The sequence below is a fragment of the Megascapheus bottae genome, chromosome 3 (assembly GCF_031878675.1).
Source record: "Megascapheus bottae isolate mThoBot1 chromosome 3, mThoBot2.hap1, whole genome shotgun sequence".
Classification (NCBI taxonomy): Eukaryota; Metazoa; Chordata; class Mammalia; order Rodentia; family Geomyidae; genus Megascapheus; species Megascapheus bottae.
In genome coordinates, this window is record NC_143511.1 from 46,954,221 (window position 1) to 46,975,379 (window position 21,159).

A 21,159-nucleotide genomic window follows, 5' to 3' on the forward strand; every position below is an offset into this window, starting at 1 on the left:
CTGACAGCAAAGGATTCCCAGGCAAGCCTACTAAGTCAGTTTAGTTATCTTGTGACATGCCAACCTGGGAGGGGAAACATTTTCCCCCCTTAATTTAGTTAGATAAATTTTGAATGACCCATTTCAGCTTGTTACCAGATGTCTACAAGCTGTTTAACATCCTTTAAATTAAGAACCATCTTCACTGATTATTTCATGTATATATTATGCAAACTCATTGTACTAACTTTAATTGAATAGTAGTTAAAAATTACTTCCTTAGAGTTATGTAGATTCCTAGTTTTAAATTATTTAATCGGGGGGGAGGGTAATGGGTACCAAGACATGTGAAAGGGTATCAATGTATGTGAATTAATGCACCTTCTATCTGGAAAATATCATGTAACCCTTTTACTAATTACAATAAAAAATAAATTATTTAACCCTAATGAATAGCAACAGGAGAATAAAAAAATCCATACTCTTACCCCTAGCTATACATTCATATGCACACTTAAAGCACAAAGATATATAATAAGACATCTTCTTTTATTCTTAGGTAGTAGAGAAGTTCAGTATTGCCACAATTGCTAACAAAATATTTTTCATAAAATTTTAAACCATACTTTGTTTTGTAATAGAATATATTTCCTTTTCTTTTCTCTAATTTTCTGTTTTGGTTTTAGGTTTTAGCAGTGGTTCTTTATTAGATTTGGGAAGATGATGAATAATTTTCTTAATCAGAGACAGAACTAAAAGATTATCTTAAAACAAGAGTTTACCAACTTATATAGAGTTTGAAGAATGTAATTTTTATTATCATCCTCATAAAGACCATGGCTAGTGTCCTTGTAACAAAAGACAATCTGATTTATTTAATCAAACTTTTACAAGGCAGAGGAAAATTCAGATTGAGTACTCATAGACTATATAGTCCATATTTATGCTTAGATTTACTGAAGAATGAGTAGTTGCAAAGAAATATGCTTAGACAAAAAGGATACGATCAATATCTTAAAGAGAGAGAAAGAGACCTAAAGGGGTTTATCAGAGCCTGTTCAATTTTTTTTGCCCATCTTCTCAGCATTCTCTCTCTTTAGTATTGAGGAGACCTCTAATGGAGTGAGAGTCTTAAGATCTACTACCACACAAGGTAGGAATGAGGGTTTTATAATTTATTATCATGCAAGATATGTAAGGATGTTTTAAAAAAATGTTAGTAATTTACACAGAAAGACAGGCAAAAGTGCAAAAAACATATAATTTTAATAGCTTGGTCAGATAAATTTAAGAACCAGTATTTTAAATGATTATCAAGTTAAGCTTCTTATTCTTAGACATGTAAAGAAACTTCAGTTACCTGATTTATTGTGTATACATTTATTTGAAATAGGAAAGGGAAGGGGGAAAACAAGATGATTGGGACAGGGTGGAGAGAGAGAAATGGAAACAAAAACATGAGAAGGAGAATCAATGAGTGAGAAGTAATGAACCTACTACCTGAGAATGTAAAATAAAATTAAAAGAAAAAAAAAGAAAATTTGTAAATTTCTTTAATTTAGTAAAGATAAGACCACAGAATCAAATCTGCATTACCATTTTTTGGTACCTTTTCTCAGCTTCTTTACTCCTTTAAAATGTAATTAAAGATAAAATCCTACTTAATTTTAATCTTCAAGTAAATTCTAGTTATAACTATGAATTGTGTGTCAGTCAGTAATGTAGTGTCACTGTACTCTTCCTCATCTATGGTCCATTTACTTATATGTGAGTCTGTATAAATACATGAAAAGTAAACATGAGTTAAGTGAAACACTCACTTTAATTTAATCATATTAACACAAAGCCATATATATCACACTATATTTTAAGATATAATAATGCCAATTTATTTATTAGTGAAACTCAATTTTACACTGTGTGAATTAACTTTTTGTTTCTTGCCTGGCAGAACACTTTCAGGAATCATTACAATGTGAAGAATTCTAAAACAATTAGAAATCCTGCAGCAGAAATTTATATACTTCAAAAGAGATTATTTCATTTGGTTCTTCATAGTCAAAAGTATAGGATATTTTACTAAGAAAGAATGGAATTTAGCCATACATATATAGATGCATACATATACTGTAATTTATAATTATCACTTTTTATTATTTATTTTACACAGCTTACAAGATAATATCCATTCAGTGATGGGGAGTAATCATTAAGGAAAAAAAATCTGAATTTGAATATCTCTATCAAGTTAATTACTTAGGAAATAAAACTGTTAGGGAAAATACAGCAATAAAAATTTGTTAAGCAGATGTATGTCAGAGTATACTACTACAAAATAGGCCACTATATCCCTAAGGATAATTTTGACTTGAAGGCAAGAGAAATAGGTGAAAAATGTAGTAGCTTGATTTCCACCGGTATCTCTCCGCTTAATATTTTTACTGGTGACCTCACCTAAGCTGGCTTTCCCTTTTAAGCTATGTACCTCCTATTTGTCTGAGGAGACATTTCAAATTTATTGTGTTTATTTTTTTCACTGGGTAGAACATAAACTTTCTGATAACAGAAATATTATAGAATTGTTTTATCCAGGCATCTAACCTAATTTGAACATTATGTATATTCAATAACTTTTCAGAATATGTATAAATGATGAATTTTAAGGAAAAGAAACATTCTGCCCCATTCTCAGAACTGTCTTCATACAAGAATGTATTTTTAATTTTCAACAATTTTTTCTTAGGAAAGTCTTACTACCAGATACAAGTATTATACATTTTTTTGGCCATTTTAGATATTGCATGTTGATTTCTAGGACACCTAAACATGCATATTCAAGGGTAGATAGGAAAGGATATTGAAAGTACTTTTAGATTTAATCAAATATTGGGGATTTTTTGGAGAGGAAAGCAAATGGCAAAAAAAAAATTAGAGACAGAAAAATACTGATCGTCAAACACAAAGCTGGTTGCTAGTGCCTTATGCCTATAATCCTGGTGAGAAAGCTGAGTACTGAGGATCAAGGGTCAAAACCAACCAAAGCAGAAAAACTGGAAGAGATTCGGTCCCTGATTTAACAGCCAAAAAGCTTGACTGGAGTGATAGCTCAGGTGGTGGAACACCCATTGTAAATAAAATAGCTAAGTAAGTATGTGAGACACTGAGTTCAAACCCTGATACCAACACCAAAAACAACAAGGAAAATCATGTGTACTTGGTTATTTTTTAAATAAATCATAGATAAGGTTCTAGAACATTTTTTAAAACTTAAGGTAGGTTTCTTAACAGAAGCAGCAATTTCTCAAAATCAGCAGGGGTCCTTTTAGGGAAACTTATTTTCTTCTGTTCCTGAGGGCCTTGAACTGTTACTTGGCTTTCTTGCTTATGGTTGGTGTTCTACTACTAGTGACACACCTCCAGTTTGGTATTTACTGGTTAAGATGAAATAGAGTCTTGGAAGGCTTCTCTGCCCAGAAGTCTGGCTGACTTCAAACTCTGATCCTTCCAGCCTTAGCCTCTTGAATAGTTGGGTGTACAGGCACAAGCCACTTGAATCTGGCCTTTAAGAGAAATTCTTACCAGAATTGCTTTTTTCATTGCTTAGGATTGAATCCAGATACTTGAACATTCTAGGGAAACACTTTATCACTCAGCTTTATTCCCAGCTCCTATGTTGTATGTAAGAGTGTGTATATGTATGTGAGTATATGCACTCACAAATAAGTTGGAAATTGATCCAAAAGCTTTTTGGGTTCAGCATAAGCTTTCTACCAGTAAGATACTTCTTCAGATCATATATATATATATATATATATATATATATATGTTCTTGAGTTTTCTCAAAGCTAGCAATCTACCACTTGAGCCATAGCACCACTTCTGGCTTTTTCTATATATATATGGTAGCAGGGAATCGAACCAGGGCTTTTGTATGCTAGGTGAGCACTCTACCTCTTGGCTATTTTCCTGCCCTATTTTTTCTTTTACACTATTAATAATTACAGTATATATGAATTCCAATAAGGTTTTGTTATCAAGTTTGTATATAATAACAGCAGTGAAATTGGTGGAAAATATTTCCAAGTATAAGGAGTGAAAAATAATGTAAATTTCAGTAGATAAACTAGGAAGATAGAGTTATGCAAAAGGCTATAGAATAGTTCATTAGGAGAAGAGGCAATCCAAAATCTCACATAGAATAATAAAAGACGCATTATAGCAAAAACAATTCTTTGCAGAAAGAACAGCGCAGGAGAAATTTCAATACCAAACTTTAGACTCTATTACATAGCTGTAGTGACCAAAACAGCTTGGTATTGACACGAGAACATGCCTGAAGACCAATGGAATAGAACTGAGGACCCAGATATTAACCCATATACCTATGGCCACCTAATCTTTGATAAGGGAGCCAAAAAAATAGAATGGAAGAAAAACAGCCTCTTCAACAAGTGGTGCTGGCAGAACTGGTTAAGCACCTGCAGAAAACTAAGGTTGGATCTTTCTTTGTCACCATGCACCAGGATTAACTTCAAATGCATCAAAGACCTTGAGGTAAAAGCATATACACTGAAAACTTTACAAGAAGGAATAGGAGATACACTAGGTCTCCTTGGCTCAGGTCGAAACTCTTAATAAGGACCAAGAAACACAACAAATCAGAGAAAGTCTAGATAAATGGGACTGCATCAAACTGCAGAGCTTCTGTATGGCAAAGGACATAGCAAATTAACTAGAAAGACTACAGAGTAGGAGATCTTCACTAACCATACAATGGACAAAGGCCTTATATCTAACATATATCAACAGCTCAAAAAATTGAATCACTCCAAAACTAATCTTCAAAGAAACAATCATCCAATTAAAAAATGGGCCAAAGACTTAAAGAGAGTCTTCTCTAAAGAAAAAATAAGAATGGCCATAAAAGAAATGCAAATCAAATAACAAGATTCCACCTCACTCCAGTTAAAATAGCCATGATCAAGAAATCTAATAACAACAGATGCGAGGGGGGGATGTGGCCAGGAGGCAGCACACTGCTACACTGTTAGTGGGAGTGCAAACTCGTTCAACCACTATGGAAAGCAGTATGGCAGTTCCTCAAAAGACTAAATATAGAACTCCCTATGACCCAGCAATTCCACTACTTGGCATTTACCCAATCATCTAGAAACAAGGACATACTAAAGCCACTAGCACAATGATGTACACTGCAGCACTATTTACTATAGCAAAGATATGGAACCAACCCAGATGCCCCTCAGTTGATGAGTGGATCAATAAGATGTGGTATTTATACACAATGGAATTCTATGCTGCTGTGAGAAAGAACGACATTGCCCAATTTGTAAGGAAATGGAAAGACTTAGAAAAAATCATCTTAAGTGAAATAAGCCAGAGTCAAAGGAACATAGGCTCAATGGTTTCCCTCATTTGTCCTAATCAGTAGAAACCTTGGGCTCTCCTAACAGAGATTTACAATAGAACAAAACCTAGATATGTATAAGGCCATATGTTATGACTAAATGAAAGGACTTCCAGGATATAGAAACAAAAGCCATATAATGAGATTGTTGTCCTTAATGTACTATGTTATTTCTCATCTCTTTTGCTGTCCCTTGGTTATCTCATATTGTTACAGTATTTCACCTGGTTATTTGATATGTATCTGTATGTATGCCTTTTTGGTTATTTGAAATCGGATAGGGAAGGGGGAAAACAAGATGAAGGATGGGGGTTGAGGGAGGGAAATGGGGACCAAGACATGAGAAAGGGTGTCAATGTTTGTGAAGTAATGCACCCTCTATCTGGTGAATATAATGTAATCCTTCTGTTAATCACAATAAAAAATATATGGATAAAAAGTACAGTTCATTAGGTTGTAAAATTGCAGTTGCTGAACATACAATGGGAAAATATGAAATTGTATGATAGTCATTGCAGGAATACTTGTGCAAGTTTTGTTCAATGTTATATCAATTTATAGTATATGACAGAAAAAAGTTACATGATTTTTCTATGTAAAAAGTAAAAAACATAGAAGTTTTCTCTGTAACTATCTGAAATTTTATTAATTTCAGTATATTATAGTATATTTGGAATGTGAAATTCAACCCCAGATATGACCATTCATCATGAGAGCTAGAGCAAATTTACTTGTGGACAGGGTGGTAAAACATCTCATAAATATATGTTAGTATTATATATATTAGGATGGTCTCAAGAAATGTATGACTATGTCAACATACTTAGAAGATTATCATATGGAAAGGCACATATTTACTTATATGTTCACCTTTGTCACAGGACTTCTAATCTTTTTGTTTACAGTCTTCAATATACCATGGATTTTTCTTATTTTTATTTGTTTCCTGTACCCCAAATATGTGATTTAAAAGTTGAAATAGCGTTTTTGTTTGTTTTTGTCTTTGTTTTTTTTTTTTTTTTTGGTTGGTCATGGGGCTTGAACTCTGGGCCTGGGTGAGATTCTAGATTTTGTAAAAGATATTTAAATTAATGTTTCTTTGCAAAGCACATATAACCTTATTTGGATTTTCCTTTCTTCATCCCTCCGTACACCATCATGCCTTTTAATACAGTGATTCAGAAACACAGCCCTCTCAAAATTTGGGAACAATTATTGTGGAAACATCACAGAAAATAGGCCCTGCAGAAAGTGGAAGAGACCAGAAAGAAGCTGATCAAACAGAAGACATCCAAATTCAAGGAAATGAAATGGTACAAACATATTCAAATATAGATGACAAGACCTCAAAGGTACATGACATAGTTTTATTTAATTGTAAGCTATCTCTTTTTTTTACCATATAACATAAATCAATAAATATTATCTATGATTAGAATGGGAATCCTTAAAAATTGTCTTCCTCGAAGAATACAATGAAACTACTCATGTAAAACTAATTTTTTTTTTTTTTTTGCCCGTCCTGGGCTTACGCTCAGGGCCTGAGCACTGTCCTTGGACTTTCTCAAGACCAGAGCTCTACCGCTTGAGCTGCAGCACCACTTCCGGCTTTTTTCTATGTATGTGGTACCGAGGAATTGAACCCAGGTCTTCGTGCATGCTAGGCAGGCACTCTACCACTACGCCAAACTCCCGGCCTCTGTGTAAAACTTAATTTTGAAGTACTAGTCTGCTATAATAATTCATAGGTAAAATGAAAATTAATATTTAGAAATATTAAGGCATATTTATCTGTTAGCAGTAAAAAGTAATTGAAACTGAATAATTATGTTATTGTTGGTTTTAGGTATAGAGTAAAATGTGGAGAAATTCTGCTTTCATATATTATTATTATTATTTAGTCACTATGCTTCAGCTGATTAGTTATAAATAGGTAGATAAAAATTATCATTACAATTTCTAAGCCAGTCTGTGTTACATAATGAGTCTCTGTCTCCAAAAACTTACCATTTTGCTATATATTATTTTATTGTAAATTCTCTTTATTCCTTTATAGACAGCCTAATAAGTTCATAAATAATTTACAACCTCAGTTTTATTATGCAGCATAAGTATATACATTTTATTGGCATACTGTATTTTGACCAGATTATAGAGTATATGTTTGGAAAATATAAGAATCCTTCACTAATTTTTTGGAATAACTTAACTTGGCCTTGATTTTATCTTACTTAAGATTATGATTAATTTTCCTGTTTCAGACTTTGTGCAGTCAATAATAATATGACCTTTGTGTCTAGCTTCTTTTTTGTAGAATTATGTAGTTTGTTTCTCTTTGTGTTACAAATAGTATTTCACCGTTTGAGTGTATAAACTTATCTATTATACTGTTATAGTTATGATTGATTCTCTTTAAATCAAACATAGTAAATAATGCTACCGCAAATATTTAGAGACATTTCTTTACTTACTCAAGTGTGAGCATTTCTGTAGTAAAAACTTAGAAGTAGAATTATTTCAACATGATATATGTATCTCTAAGATTTTTGTTTACCATGCTTTTTTCTATTATGGGGTACCACTTTATTGTATCTATTAGCTGTCTGTACAAACTTCCAGTTTTTCATTCATACTTTTGATATTTTGATTTTGATTAATACTTTTGATTTTGATATGTCAGCTTTTCTCATTTCAACTACTCATATTTGAGTATTGAGATTTACCACTATGTATTCATTTAAGTTTTTGAAATGTCTAGTACCTATTGAGTACTGACCTGTAGTTTTTTACTATTTGGAATTCTTTGGTAATCGCATCTTTAACTCTCTATTTACAAATGAATGGTCTGTGTTGTTTTATTTGGTTTTAGAAGTTCTTAAATAAGATACATAAAAGTTTTTTTGTTGTTGACTACATATTTTAGACATCTTTTCCTAATCAGGGGCATAGCATCTAACTAGTCATGCTAAAATCTTTTGAAGAATATAACATAATAATTTTAAGGAAGTCAATTTTTCAAATTTTTCCTTATATATAACACTTGTTTGTGTGTGCTGTATAATCCTTTCCTTTCCCAACTCAAATATGTTTCCATTTTCAAAGTGGTTGCAAAATTATTTGAGTTTTTATTATTTTTTATACAGGTGATATACAGAGGTGTTTAAGTTATATAAATAAGGAAATGAGCACAGTTTTGTGGAATATTATTCCCCCTCTCACTGTTTTCTCTCACTTTTCTTCCCCTGTGACTCACCTCCACTCTGGAAAGCAGTATGACCCATCAACCTCACTCCTTGGCATTTATCCAAATGACCACACACAAGGATACACTAAAGATACCTGCACAATTATGTTCATTGCAGCATTATTTACTGTAGCTAGGATGTGGAATCAATCCTGATGCCACTGAGTGGATGAATGGATCAAGAATATGTGGTGTATACATACACTGTGGAGTTCTGTGCTTTCATCAGAAAGAATTCCATTGCCACATTTGTAAGGATATGGCAAAACTTGGAAAAAAACCTTATTAAGTGAAGTAAGCTAGACCCAAAGGAACATAGGCTGCCTGGTTACCCTCATTTGTAATAATTAAAATGTGTCTCAGATAGTTCTAGCAAAGGATCACAATAGCTCAACAGCTATGTATATATGACCTTATAAAATTATGCTAATCAAAATCAACTATAAGAAATAGAAACAAGATTAAACATGAATGATGAATTGGAAATTCCATCATTACAACAAGATCCAAGATATCAAACTGGCCTTTAGAAATACTCTAAAATGTTATTAACATATCAAAACATTTGTTTAAACTGTGAAAACTATTTTTTCACCTTTTTTATTTTTATTTTTTTATTGTAATTAATAGGTGGGTTACATTATAGTTGCCAGATAGAAGGTTCAATTAATTCACTAATACTGATACCCCTGCTCATGTTTTTGTCCCCATTTCCCTCCCCCGACTCCCTCCCCTCATCTTGTTTTCCCTCTTCCCTTTCCAATTTCAAATAAACAAATAAACATTTATATAATATACCAGATAAAAAGGTAAGATACTGTAACAATATGAGAATAACCAAGGAACAACAAAAGAGCACTAACATAGTACAACAATCCCACATTACATGGCTCTTGTTTCCATATCATGGAGGTCCTTTCATTTAGCCTCATCCTGTATGTCCTTATGTATCTAGGGTTTGCCCTATTGTAAACCTCTGTTAGGAGAGTTCAAGGTTTATACTAATTATGACAAATGAGGGAAAACATTGAGCCTAGGTTCCTTTGAGTCTGGCTTACTTCACTTAATATGATTTTTTCCAATCTGTGAGAACTATTTTTAAGAGTGTTATATTGAACTATTTTATACAGCAATATTTTATACCTTGCTGGTATAAGGTCTGAGATAGCTACACTCTACATCTTCTCAGCATTTGGTATTGTCATTAATTTTTATTTGAGCTGTCCTAGTAAATATGCTTGTAATCATATTCTTAACCTGTATTTCCCTAGAGGCCAGTAATGTTGAGTCTTTTTTGTGCCTATTAGCCATTCCTTAAAACAAACTTTAATTGACAAAATTATGCATATTTATAGGTACATGTAATTTTTATATATTTATACAATATATAATGATCAAATAAAGGTCACTAACCATTTTCATCACTTTAAACTTTCATAATTCTTTGTGTTACCTCTCTCTCCCTTCTTCTTTCTCTTCATCACATCCAATGACTACTATTCTATTTCTATGAAATCCTTTTCTGTGCATGTGCCAGTACTGGGGCTTGAATTCAGGGCCTGGGAACTGTCCTTGAACTTCATTTGATCAGACTTGTGCCTCAGCTATATTTCTGGATCTTTTGGGTAGTTATTTGGAGATAAGAGTCTCTTAAATTTTCCCAGTGAGGCTAACTTCAAACAGCAATACTCAGATCTCAATCTCTTGAGTAGCAAAGATTATAGTTGTAAGCCACAAATGCCTAGCACTCTGAAATAATATTTTTATAGTAAGAAGCCAGTACCAATAAGAACATGAATTATTTGTCTTTTTGTGCCTGGATTTTTTTGCCAGTCCTGGGGCCTGAACTCAGGGGCTGGGCACTGTCCTTGGACTTTCTCAAGAGCTCTGTCCCTTGAGCTAAAGCACCACTTGCAACATTTTCTGTGTACATGGTACTGAGGAATGGAGCTTCATGCATGCTAGGCAAGCACTCTACTATTAGGCCTGTGCCTGTATTTTTTACCTAACATGTTCTCCCGTTATATCTTTTATGCATAAGTGACAGTTTGGTCTTTTTATTACTGAGTAATATTCCTTTACATATATATATACATATTATATTTTCTTCACTAATTCATTGATGCACAATTTGGCTGATTTCTTTTGGTCACTATTTCAATGCTAAAATCAACATGGGAAAATATACATGGACATGTGGATATCTCTATTCTACTAATTTCATCTTTTTTGTTTTTATTGCTTCATAGTGGAATATTTGGATCATATGTACTTTATTAGTTTTTGTTTGTTTGTTTGTTTTACTTCTTTAGTTTTTAAGGAACTTCCATACTGTTTTCCATAATGGTTGACTACATTCCCATCAACAGGATCAACCTTCCCTTCTCCCACCAACATTTATTTTCTTTCTTTCTCTCCCTCTCTCCCTCCCCCCTCTCTCTGTCCCTCCTTTCCTCCCTGCTATCTTTCCCTCTTCTTTTCCTCCTCCCTCCCTTTCCTCCTCCCTCCCTCCCTCCCTCTCTCCCTCTCCCAACCCCCCCATCTCTCTCTTTATTTCCTTTATCATTCTTGAGCTTGAACTTAGGGTATCATGCTATTAGGGTTTTTTATTTTGTTTTGTGTTGTATTTTGTTTGTTTGTTTGTTTATTTTTGTTCAAGACTGGTTATTTATCAATCAGTCATAGCTCCTTTTCTGGCTTTTGTGGTTAACTGGATATAAGGGTCTCATGGACTTTTCTTTCTAGGTTGGCTTCAAACAGTGAAAATCTCAGATAATGTATCAATTTATCAACATAAAGTACACAGTTTACTTTTGGTATAACAGCAGGTCAAATTTGTTTGCTCCATCTGTTTTTACTATAATTGTGCTTTGGTTCCTGAATTGGGATCTTTGAGAACATTCTATTCACAAGAAATAAGTTCCTGGTTCCCATGCCAGTAAATTCTTGAGACCATGTATTATATTCCTATTATTTAAAATGTTTTTTTGCTATTTCTTTAAATTTTTGCTTTATGGAAGCACGCTTAAATCAGTAAAACATTTCTGAATAAGTCACCATAGTGGCTTCATTTTTTTATCTGAATGTTGAAATGCCACAAGGATAACCTGAGGTATTAGATAAAGTTTATGTTATCTTAACTTTACTTGCCATTAGCTTCAATGTCTATGTATAGTAAAAATATTGAAGAAATAATTTTGTTTACATTTTCCAGATGATGTTATTAAATATTCATTTACTTTAGTTGTTACTGTATTTATTTTTAGAATTAAAACTGTCTTTTGATTAGACTGGTTTTTAAAGTTGATTTTGTGCCTATGTCTTCTGCCTATGAGTTCACTTTAAATCTATAAATAGATTTAACTGTAATGCTTCTTAGTGCAAACATATTACTTCTTGAGCCACACCTATAACATATACTTTATGTAAAGAGGTATTACTTATATTTAATTTGATATTATTTTTGAATAATAACTTTTTCTGAAACTTTTAAATTTAGGGTTTTTTAGATTACAAGAATATCAAAAAACCAACTTTTCCAAAGAGAAATGGTAGTATGCAAAGAAGTTCACATACAGTAGTTCCTTCCAGAGGTAAGAATACAATCTCAAGATTAATAATATGTCTTTTACTGTTTAATCTTATTTTAAGATTTTTTTGAACACTGTTTTTATTATTTAGTTAACAGAGAAAAGTCTAAAAATAGTACTGCCCAGAAATCAAGTAGCAATACAATCATTTTACGAGAACGAATTGTATCTTTACAACAACAAAACAGTGTACTTCTTAATGCCAAAAAAGCAGCAGAATTGTCTGTTAAAGAGTATAAAGAATTCAATGAAAAGCTCCTCCATCAACAGCAAATATCTGACCAACGATTTCAAACAAGCAGACAGATGATAAAGGTAAAAGAAACTTTAAGGTTAAATTGGAGTAGACTGTGTTGTATTTGTGGAAATTAGATTTTACATGAGATATTTAGTTTAAATTTGTGTTCAATATGTTTATGATCTAAGAAATGTCTCAGGTAATTCTCTAGATTTGGATACTATTAGTTTATTAGTACTTTAGCTAATAGTTCCTTTTAATAAAGTACATATTATTCTAGGACAAGGCACTCAAAATACTTCATTAGCATTTTCTTCCTTTTTTCTTTAAAGAACCGTATTTCATATTTTTATTATTTAATTTTGAAAAGTAGGGTTTATAAATGAATTTAGCTTAGCCATTTGTGCATTCTTGAATTTTGTTTATGATTATCAATTACATTATTAAATTAATATACTCTTTGAAGTTTTTTTTGTTTTTATTTTTTGTTATTGTTGTTGTCATGGGGCTTAGACTCTGGGCCTGGGCTATGTCCCTGAGCTCTTAAGCTCAGGTCTACCACCCTACCCCTTGAGCCACAGCCCCACTTAAGGTTTTTTTGTTATTAATTGGAGATAAGAGTCTCATGGAATTTAGTGCCCAGGCTGACTTTGAACCACAATCCTTAGATCTCACCCTCCTGAGTACTAGGATTACACTGTGCCCAGCAAAATGTGAAGATATTATAAGTAGCTTTTTATGTATTCTGGTGTGGAGGAGTGAACTTAGAACCTTGCACTCATGCTTAGTTTTTTACTCAAGTGGCGATATACCAATTAAGCCATCTACTGTCTCTATTAAAATATATGAAAATGTTTAGCTTTTTTCTCCCTTCTTTCTTAGTTTGACATTCTCAGACTTCTATAGTCAGTGCTTTAGTTTTGTTTGTCTTTTCGTTTCTTATTATAACCTGCAAACAATAATGTACCCTATATTATATAATGTAAACAAAATAAAAGAATGAATAGATTAAATAAAAAGAAGAAATATTTATATAAATAGTCCAAGATCAGAATAATACTCCTAATTCCTTCTGATTCTCTATGCTAAGTTCATAAAATCTTGAGTTTTCTGTGTGTGTGTGTGTGATCTAGTACGATGCCTTGAACTTTGTAACTTACATTATGTTAGATTTTCTTGCTTGTGGCTAACACTTCTACCCTTCCAGCCTTGTGTTTTGCTGGTCAATTGGAGGTGGAATTTCGTGGGCTTCTTTGCCTGAATTAGCTTAAAACTGTAGTTGTTCAGATAGCATCCTTCTGAGTAGCTAAGATTACAAGTTTGAGCCACCTGTGTTGATTTCATTTAATAGCATTTAATTGTTGGGATGATGTAAAGAGAGATTATAGTTACATTCATCCATAGTGGGCACATTATTTCTTTTTTTCATATGTTTTTATTGTAATTAACAGAAGGTTTACATTATATTCACCAGATAGAAGGTGCATTACATCACATATATTGATACCCTTTCCCAAGTCTTGGTCCCCATTTCCTTCCCCCAACCCCCGCCCCTCATCTTGTTTTCTCGCCTTCCCTATGCAACTTCAAATAACAAAATACGCATATATACAAAATATCAGATAACCAGGTGAAATGCTGTAACAATATGAAATAACCAAGGGACAACAAAAGAGATGAGAGATAACATATTACATTAAGGACAACAATCTCATTATATGGCTTTTGTTTCTGTATCCTGGAAGTCCTTTTATTTAGTGTCATAATATATGGCCTTCTGTATCTAGGTTTTATTCTATTGTAAATCTCTGCTAGGAGAGCCCAAGGTTTCTACTGAATGAGGGAAACCATTGAGCCTATGTTCCTTTGAGTCTGGCTTACTTCACTTAAGATGATTTTTTTCAAGTCTTTCCATTTCCTTACAAATGGGGCAATGTCGTTCTTTCTCACAGCAGCATAGATTCCATTGTGTATAAATACCACATCTTATTGATCCACTCATCAATTGAGGGGCATCTGGGTTGGTTCCATATCTTTGCTATGGTAAATAGTGCTGCAGTGAACATCGTTGTGCTAGTGGCTTTAGTATGTCCTTGTTTCTAGACAATGGGGTAAATGCCAAGTAGTGGAATTGCTGGGTCATAGGGAGTGTTTAGTCTTTTGAGGAACTGCCATACTGCTTTCCATAGTGGTTGAACTATGGCTATACCACCCTGAACGCACCCGATCTTGTCTAATCTTGGAAGCTAAGGAAGTCAAGGCCTGGTTAGTACTTGGATGGGAGGCACAATACTTCTTAAGCATTGATACCCCTTCCTGGTTTTCTCCCAGTTTCTCTTCCCCCCATGTCCTCTCAATAATCTTGTTTTTCCTCTTCCCTTCCCTATTTCAAACAAACAAATAAACTGTATACCATATACCAGGTACCAAAGTCAAGGGAGGGAGGAATAGAGGCAGGGAGGGAGGGAGGGAGGGAGGAAGAGAGACAGAGAGAAAAGAGAGAGAGAGAGAGAGAGAGAGAGAGAGAGAGAGAGAGAGAGAGAGAGAGAGAGAGAGAGCACAAGCGCAAGAGAGAGGGAGGGAGGAAATAACCTCACACAGTAGGTTGAGGGCAACAAACACAAAAATCAAGCTATTGTTTCCATATCCTGGAGTTCATTTAATAGTTTTTGGACTTAACATTTTTTAAAAATTCTGTTCCTTCTAGTAGCTGAAAGATTTCTGAAGAGCAAAACTCATATATAAAATTGTTGATAATTTTCAGACACTAGCATAATTAAAATCATGGTACAATTTTCAGTACATGGAAAAGGATTGATTTACTGACTGGTTTCATTCACAATAAGGAATTGAACTTACCAATATCATCTAAGGAGCTCAATACATATTGACAATTTTTTTTAATTTTTTTTTATTGTAATTAGTAAAAGGGTTACATGATATTTGCCAGATAGAAGGTGCATTAATTCACATACATTGATACCCTTTCACATGTCTTGGTACCCATTTCCCCCACACACACTCCCCACCCATCTTGGTTTTCCCCCCTTCCCTATCAAATTTCAAATATCCAAATACAAATAAATTCAATATATCAGATAACAAAGTGAGATACTATACCAATATTAGATAACCAAAGGACAGCAAAGGAGATGAGAGACAACATAGTACATTAAGGACAACAATCATTCATTATATGGCTTTTGTTTCAATATCCTGGAGGTCCTTTCAATTAGCTTCACATTATATGGCCTTATGTATCAAGATTTTGCTCTATTGCAAATCTCTGCTAGTAGAGCCCAAGGTTTCTACTTATTATGAGGAATGAGGGAAACCATTGAGCCTAAGTTCCTTTGAGTCTGGCTTACTTCACTTAATATGATTTTTTCTAAGTCTTTCCATTTCCTAACAAATGGGGCGATGTCATTCTTTCTGACAGCAGCATAGAATTCCATTGTGTACAAATACCACAACTTGTTGATCCACTCATCAACTGAGGGACATCTAGGTTGGTTCCATATCTTTGCTATGGTGAATAGTGCTGCAATGAACATTGTTGTGCTAGTGGGTTTAGTATGTCCTTGTTTCTGGATGGTTGGGTAAATGCCAAGTAGTGGAATTGCTGGGTCATAGGGGAGTTCTATGTTTAGCCTTTTGAGGCACTTCCACACTGCTTTCCATAGTGGTTGAACGAGTTTGCACTCCCACCAACAGTGTAGTAGTGATCCCTCCTGGCCCCATCCCCTCCAGCATCTGTTGTCATTTGTTTTCCTGATCCTGGCCATTCTAACTGGAGTGAGGGGGAATCTTAGAGTTGTTTTGATTTGCATTTCTTTTATGACCAGCGATGTTGAGCATTTCTTCATGTGTCTATAGGCCATTTTTGTTTCTTCTTCAGAGAAGACTCTCTTTGAGTCTTTGGCCCATTTTTTTAATGGGATGGTTGTTACTTTGGAGGTTAGTTTTGGAGTGATTCAATTTTTTGAGTTGTTGATATATATTAGATATAAGGCCTTTGTCCGTTGTTTGGTTGGTGAAGATCTTCTCCCACTCTGTATGCTTCCTGATTAGTTTACTAGCTATGCATATTGACAAATTTTTTCATAGGCTATATAGTGTCCTAAATGTATTAGAAATTTGGGTTTGATAAAAAAATTTAGTAATCCTGGTAATGAAGTATTTTCAAAGAGACTGAAACATATTTCCTGAAAGGCCTATGCCACTTATTCATGTTACATTTCTATTAGTAAGGATTTTAATTTCTGAGACCTGACTTGCACAGTAGTCCTGTCTATTTCTAAAGGAAGAATATTATCTTTTTAATCCCAGAAGTAGTATATTTTTCTATACGAATAATGTGATAATCTTATCTAGCTGCAATTTTTGTTCCCAGAAGGTAGTAACGATATTTCTAAAATTTATAGAAAAGATGGTTTATAACAATACCGTAGAGAAGTGGAGTTTTACCCTAGAATCCAAATAGCCTTTGGTCTTTTTCGTGTTATGTGCTTGGCAACACAGTTAATGTCAGAATGATCCCAAGACTCTAATACAGTCTTTGAACATACATTTCATAAACATGCACCATAGTTTATTTTATGATTTCTGATTTCTTGATGAATTAATTATTGACTCAAACCAATTTGTTCTCAGAAACATTTTGGGGAAAGCAATCTAAAGTATAAAAGAGTTTTTCTTTTATAGATTTTGATTTTTAAATATTGTTTCATCTATTGTCCAACTATATTAGCCAGTTAATCTTTTTTTAGCCAGTTAATCTTAAATTAGTTCAATCAAGTTTTAAATCAGACTTTCATTAGACATCAGAATCGTAAATTTAGTACTACAAATCATACTCTCTTCAACAATTGCCTTAAGATTTTAGATTAATCTAACAACAAAAATGAAATTGACATCCTCAGTTAATTCTTTCAACTGTTTAGTTCTAAAAGGGTTGTTTTATTTATTTATTAATTTTATTCATTCATTATTAAGATTTTGTGCAAGGAGTTTACAACCCCACAAGCCATGTTGTGATTATAAATGCAATGCTTCTTGATCAGTGTCACCCCTTCTATTTTCCTTTTTTTCCTCTCCTGTCCCTACCCTCAAGTTATGTAATTCATTTTTTTTTTGCCAGTCTTGGGCTTGGGCTCAGAGCCTGAGCACTGTCCTTGGACTTTCTCAAGGCTAGAGCTCTACCACTTGAGCCTCAGCACCACTTCTGGCTTTTTAATATGTATGTGGTACCAAGGACCCGAACCCGGATATTCGTACATGCTAGGCAAGCACTCTACCACTAGGCCAAACTCCTGGCCCCTATGTAATCCATTTTTATATAATGTATATTGAATACAGTGACTGCATTTACTTACCTTTACTTCCTCCATTCCTCTGCCTTCCTTTTTCCCTCACCACAAACATGTTTCCACTTCAAAAGGGTCATATTAATTAACTTGCATAACAATTTTCATATATTTAGACTTATATGATTTCATTGTATACTAAGAGGGTAGTTGTATTTGGTGGATATTTAACTCTTATTCAACAGATTGAATGTGTTTATCTGTATTGGAGCCACATTTTTCTGTCAGGAATTATAGAATTTGAATAGCCTCATTTCCATTTTGTGATTTGTGTGCACATCTCTAATAATGACAAAGTAGAAATCTATTCTTATTGTTCTTCATTGCTAATCTCCAAAGTTTTCTTTTACCTTCCCCCAATAGTTTGTATAGTACACATTCCTTGTAGGCTATTCAGTTGATATATGTCAGATTCTCTAGGGCCATGGCTTTTGCCAGATGAAGCACTTTTGATTTTGAGGCTGATGAAACACAGTGCGATTATTGATCTGTGCATGACATAGCCTGTCTCTCTCCTGGCCGAGTGTAGCAACATTTATCCAGGAATTTGTGAAATGTCACTCGGATCATGTTCGCAAGGTAAACTGTGCAAAATCCCGGATCTGAGCTGAGAATCCATGTGGAATTAGACGTGACTGTCTTATTTCTACATCTGATCTTCTAGATGAACCAAGTGATATTTGTTAACAGAACGTCTTGGTCCTATATTAGACTTTGTTAGGAAATATTATTATTACGTTTAGCATTGTATAGCAGGATATCATGCCTCTTAAATCAAATTCATTTCTGTTTTTATATTTACTTCTAATCTACTGTAGAAAATATTATGAAGAAAATGCAAACCAAATAGGAACCACTTTTCTGTCAATAATGGAGCAGTGTTACAATATTTTATACTTACATTTCAGTAACATTTTGTTCTTTGTATCAATATGCTTTCAACATGTTTTCTCATTAAATATGCCTGGAAGTGACAAACTGTTAACATTGACTACTGAATTGTAATATTTGACTTTTTATTTTAGAGTTTAGTTTTAAATGTCCAAGATATTTGTTTATGCATGAATGGATGTGGTTATATTTGTTACAATTCATATTAGCTTAATGTACCTAACATATCTAAAATACTATAATAATGAATATTCAGTAATGAGTTAAATATTATCCTTGTCTCTTGTATAATACTTTTATAAAAACTGTACATGTGTATCACAAGACTATGTAAAGGTGTATGTACATACAGTTGTATGTATTTGTGAATATATAGAGATATACATATGTATGCATAAATACAAGTAAAGTATACCATGAAGGTAAAGAGGAGGGAGAGCAGTCATTTTTCACTATCATTCTTTAGTAAAGATTTTACAGCAGGTTGCATTTGGACTGAACCTTGAAGTTTGATGTGAGTCAGACAGATGTATGCATTCAATAAAACCATTACAACCAAGAAAAGTTTGGAAAGACATTAACATGAGAAAGCAGTTTGTAAAACATAGTGAGTAATTGGGTACAGGTGTTGTTTTCAGCTCTGGCTGCATATCATCCTTACCTAGGAGGCTTTAAAAGCTACCTATACTCAGGCCCCACAGTAAGCCCATTTCAATCCAAATATAGTCTGAGAATGTTCCATGGACCATGATACTTTTTAAAATTCTGTCAGGTGATTTTAATGTATAGTGAAGACCTGAAACTAGTGTTTGAGTATATAGAGATGGAGTGCAAGTAACTAGATTAAGGTGTTTGAATATCAAGGCAAAATAATGTAAAAGTATATTGTACTATACAGTACTAAGTAATAAAAGTACGAAGTGGTTATTTTAATGGAAGAGATTTTAATATATAACTCATTTTCATGGCAAGTTGCATGTGGAAAGATTTAAATATAGGCTGGAGGATATTTAAAATGCTTTTCAGGTTTTTAATTAATGTGACCACAAATTGATGATAAAAATTATATTTGTGATAGTACTTTATAAAAAACATTGTTATGATATATACAAAGGAAGCTGGATAAAATGTAATAAATATCTTTGTAAATACATCCCAGAACTTGCAGAGAGAGACAGAAAAAAAGACAGAAAGAGAAGAAAAGAACAAAATGAAAAGAGAAAAGAAAAAAGAAAGGAAAGAAAAATAATGTAAGTCTTTAGAGGCTAAATCAATAACAGCTTACTGTTGTAGCCAATGGTAAGTTGGCACGTAAGTGGAGATATGTATTGAGTAATAGGATACTGGTCTTCAGGACTTCCTGAGGAGCTTGCTATCTAAGATTTGAAGCTCAGAGCTAACTCAAATAGTAAATCTGAGACACTCAAATTTGTAAAATTTGAAAGCTGTCAGAAATGGATGTGTGGTTCAAATGGTGGAGGCCTAAGTTTAAGCCCCATACCAACATTTAAATAATACAGCCATCGGGCCGGGAGTTTGGCCTAGTGATAGACTGCTTACCTAGCATGCACAAAGACCCAGGTTTAATTCCTTGGTACCACATATATAGAAAAAGCCTTAAGTGGTGCGAAGGCTCAAATGGTAGAGCCTTGAGAAAGTCCAGGCCCTGAACTCAAGCTCAGGACTGGCAAAAAAAAAATACAGCCATCAAAAATGGAAGGTAATAGAAATAAGAGTCCAAAAGTCTGAGCTTTGAGCTTTACAGCATTTGGATGTTGGAAAAATGAGAAAAGTCTGGAAAGAATGAGGACAACTAGTAAAAAAGAAAAGAAAGACAATGGTTTACTTAATGGCAAACAATGAAAACATTAAAGGAAGACATGCTGTCAAATGCTGCTGAAAACAATAAATTCATGAGGGAAATTGAAAAATAGGAAAGAATGAGAGCAATTGGTGGAAGTAATTACATATGAATATATTTTACAGTTTTTTTTCAAGTAGCCTTACTAAAACAAAAGATCCTGTATATATTAAGTGTTCTTATACTATCATCGAACACTGAAAAATATTTTAAACTAATTACATAATTGAGCCACAAAGTATCTTTCCAAAAATTTTCAAAGAATTGATAGCATATTAACAGTAATAATACAAGTGAAGTTAAAAATTGGTTTGAAAGTTATCAGTGTCTATGGACACTGATAGTTCATGCTTATAATCCTGGTTACTCAAGAAAAAAGAGACTTGGAGGATTGAGGTTCAAAGCTAGCCTGGAAGAAAAGTCTGCATAAGTCTAATAAGTCTATTTTTGAGTAGCCAGCACAGTGACAGGCTGGAGGCATGGCTCAAATCTAAGGAGTCAGCAAAATAATGAAGTTGAGAAATTAATTTGATTTGAATGCCAATGAAGAAGTGTATAGTACACA

General features: G+C 33.4%; 1 protein-coding gene across 1 annotated transcript in view; it reads left to right on the forward strand.

Moving 5' to 3' along the window:
* Window positions 1-21,159, forward strand: part of Cntln (centlein) — a 197,786-nt gene that overhangs the window by 123,914 nt on the left and 52,713 nt on the right. Inside the window, exons 16-18 of the mRNA XM_090330032.1 lie at window positions 6,579-6,756; window positions 12,148-12,241; window positions 12,330-12,553. Of these exons, the coding sequence (XP_090186158.1) occupies window positions 6,579-6,756; window positions 12,148-12,241; window positions 12,330-12,553 (496 nt within the window). The remainder of the gene's footprint in view (window positions 1-6,578; window positions 6,757-12,147; window positions 12,242-12,329; window positions 12,554-21,159) is intronic.